The sequence below is a fragment of the Quercus suber genome, unplaced genomic scaffold, assembly GCF_002906115.3.
Source record: "Quercus suber isolate HL8 unplaced genomic scaffold, Cork oak 2.0 scaffold_7, whole genome shotgun sequence".
Lineage (NCBI taxonomy): Eukaryota > Viridiplantae > Streptophyta > Magnoliopsida > Fagales > Fagaceae > Quercus > Quercus suber.
This window is the reverse complement of record NW_027069473.1, coordinates 1,588,567-1,591,901: the sequence shown is the minus strand read 5'-3', so window position 1 is coordinate 1,591,901 and position 3,335 is coordinate 1,588,567. Positions and strand designations below refer to the sequence as shown.

The window sequence follows — 3,335 nt, the reverse complement described above, 5'->3', positions numbered from 1 at the left end:
TCTCCTCGGACATCAATTTATTGAAGTTTGAAGTTGGTTTTTGCACTTATTCATCTTTGAAAGTCTTGATTAACTGTTGCTTAGTTCACAAACAGCCCAGTTATTTCACCCATTCTCTACAAATTTATTGTATTGGGTTTACTGGGCTTACATCCCATATCTTTTGGGTTTGAGCTAAAAATCTTGACCCTACAATATGTATATAATAATGAAAGATTTGAACTTTTGGATCAACAACATAATACTTGCTTTTATCATGTATGATAAAAATTGATTTTCTCCATAATACTTGCTCTTATCATGTACGATAAAAATTGATTTTTGGTATTGATGTGATTTAGGTCCCTTATGGAAGGAGGTTGGGTGGGCGAGCATTTTACCTATTTAAAAAAAAAAAAAAAAAAAAAACCAAAGAAAAAGGATGCAATCATTTTAATTTCCAGCTTAGAGCTTGGTGCAATCTGTTGGCTTGAAAGATACAGTTTTCTTCACTAGGTCATAGCCTACCAACAAGTTGGACTGGGCCAAGTTACCGAAGATGGAAAGTGTTTCACCAGCCCCAAAAGCCAAGCACAAAAATTTCTCACTTAGTCTAATGAAGGTGGTTTTTGGACTCAACATTACATCTGCACCGGTAAAATGTGCTGTGATTCTTGGTGCACCTATATCATCTTTTGAGGTCTTGTAGCAAAGACTTAGAATTAGACTCGGGTCATCACTGCGCTTTAAATGAACTGCTTCTTCTACTGCTAATTCAAACTTGGAGTAGAAATATTCTGGCAATATTGTCACTGTTGTGCCCGAATCAATGATAATATTTCCCTTTAAATCTTCGAACGTAGAAGAATCGCTTAACTCCAATCTTTTTCTGCCAACACTCATTGCTTCGAGTGTTAAGAAGTAGTAGGTGACCGGGTTTTGGGGGTTCTGAACTATGGGAGTAGATACGACTCCAGAACCCGAAACCACCGCATTGCTACCGAAATTCAATTTGCTTGAGTTTTTGCCTTTTGAATTTAATGGTATCAAGCAGTGGGAGAACTTGCCACCAATAGAAGAATGCAATTGGGAAACAAGGGAAACCACGCCGCCTCCGAGGCCAACAATGCCAGAACCTTCTTTACCAAATGATCCATGATTATCATGTCCACATCCTATGATAGTCTTAGGAAAAAGCACAGACTGACTTGCAGTTGATCCTAGAGTGAGAGTGTCCATAGCAAGTTCTCCATTTGTGAATGAAGAATCGCCATAAGACATAGAATATTGGCAATTTTTTCCATCATTTGAGCACTTGGTTCTTTCTAGAGACTTACATTGACATGAAGAGCAAGAAACTTTTTTGTAGGTTTCGGACTTTTTAGGATCAAAAAGTGGAGCTGTTTGGTTGTAGCACTTGGTGCAAGGTGTGCACTGTATCCAAATCAAATCACTACCAGTATCAACAATGCTTAGCATTGGGACTGGTGGTGTACCAACAGAGTATTTTATAAGGAATTCACCGCTATTCGAGATTAAATCTGTTTGGAGTGAATTGGTAGAGACTGAGGACTTTGGCTTAAAATGATTGACACGGTTAACAGAACGATGCAAGGCATTAGCTATGCGTTGCGATGAAGTTTCTGAAGGGTTATAGAAGGGAGAGTTTGGGGAGTCACGGTGGATGAGATCCACACTAAAGCCCCCATTGAGAGCTTCAGTGAGAGAGAAGCTACAAAGAAAGACAATGGAGAACGTAGTTGCCAATGTAGCAAAAGAGAGAAGCGAGTGATGATGAGATGCCATGATTTTCATTTGGAGATGGTGAAGATGAAAATGTGCAGGATCTGAGTGTATGTTTATAAATATCACCCTATATGGAGTAATTATTCTTGAAGAACACGAAACAAAAATAATACTCTCTTTTCTCACATTATAATAGATTATAGATCCCATTAAACAAATTTATTGACAACAGGGAGTAGTGCATTAATGTAATTCAGGTGTATTTAAAAGCATTCACACCAATCCATCTACAATAGAATGAGTCCCACAATTTGCCCAACAACCCCAAAAAACTCCCATATTAGCTTATGAAAAGTTGTACAAAATAAGATTCTAGTTACAGTAACAGTGCAAATATATATACGATTACGGTTTATATGCAAATTTATTTTTTAATATTTCTTTACTTATAAAGATAAAGATAGATGATTTGGGAGAGTAATGAAAAATTGATAAAGAAATACTATTTTCATAAAATATAGAGGAAAATAGATAATTTGACATGAAATTATTATTATTATTATTATTTTTTTGAGATAGGAAATGTGAGAGTTTTTGAAAAGTGGTCATGTATAATAAAAAAAAGTAAGTTCTTATATTAGCCTATGAAAATAATATATAATTAAAGATAAATTTTATGCAAATTTATTTATTTATTTTAATTGAGGAATGCATATAGGATAAAGACAAAGATACATAACCTTATTGTAACGGATGATATACAAGAATCAATTTGCATGTAACAGTCAGGAATAATATGGGTTCGTTTGGATAGAACTGCCACATGTATTGCCACATCAGCATAAACTTAAAAAAACTTTGTGTCTTTCATTTTTCTTTTTTTCCTTTCATTTTCTTTTGCTTTGCTTTCTTGGGAAACAAACATGATTAGAGACCCATAATTGAAAAATTCAACTTCATTTTCCTGCATTTTCCCAGAAATCAAACAAGGGAAAAGCAATATTAATGAAAAAGCAAAAATTGCAAAACTAACAACAAACCCATTTCTGAAAGAAACTTCATATACACAATATTTATGTTGATTGTAGAAATTTAAAGGCCCTCCACAAAGTCCACTATTATTTTCATAGCTCACAGGCGTAATTTTATTGATGCTGATAAAGTTTAATACTAGGCCTAACAACAAATTGTTAGTAACACTAAAGAATTTTATGGACTATTTTGATCTTTGGGTTGGACTGGGTTTGAAGAAGAAATATAAAATGATGCTAACAAGCACGACACTTTGATGGTGTAGGAAGGGCAAGGGTAAAAGATTTTATCATTGGTTGAGCTTAATTAAAGAAGAGGAAAATTTTGATTCCAACAAGCATGATAGTGTTGACAACGAGCAAGAAGAACAAGGAAATTGGGTGAATGGCTTAAGTTTCAAAGTTTTGTTTTTCCTTGGTCTGGTTGCTAGGAAAGTGCAAGGAAAATGAAGTTTAATTTTTCAATTCTGGGTTTATAATCCTGTTTGTTTCCCAAGAAAGCAAAGCAAAAGAAAATGAAAGGAAAAAAAAAAAAAATTTGAAGGACACATGAAACTAGTTTTTTAAAAGCTTATGTTG

The 3,335-nt window shown here is 34.3% G+C and overlaps 1 protein-coding gene across 1 annotated transcript; it reads right to left on the bottom strand.

The window, feature by feature from the left end:
• Nucleotides 1-444: 444 nt before the first annotated feature.
• Nucleotides 445-1,785, bottom strand: LOC112017402 (aspartic proteinase CDR1). Its single transcript, XM_024049851.2, has one exon. It carries the CDS (start codon nucleotides 1,783-1,785, stop codon nucleotides 445-447), a length of 1,341 nt encoding a protein of 446 aa, XP_023905619.2.
• Nucleotides 1,786-3,335: the final 1,550 nt, after the last annotated feature.

Bases quoted from the DNA above. Each gene is read 5' to 3' on its own strand.
- LOC112017402 (XM_024049851.2), bottom strand. From the start codon at position 1,785: ATGGCATCTCATCATCACTCGCTTCTCTCTTTTGCTACATTGGCAACT.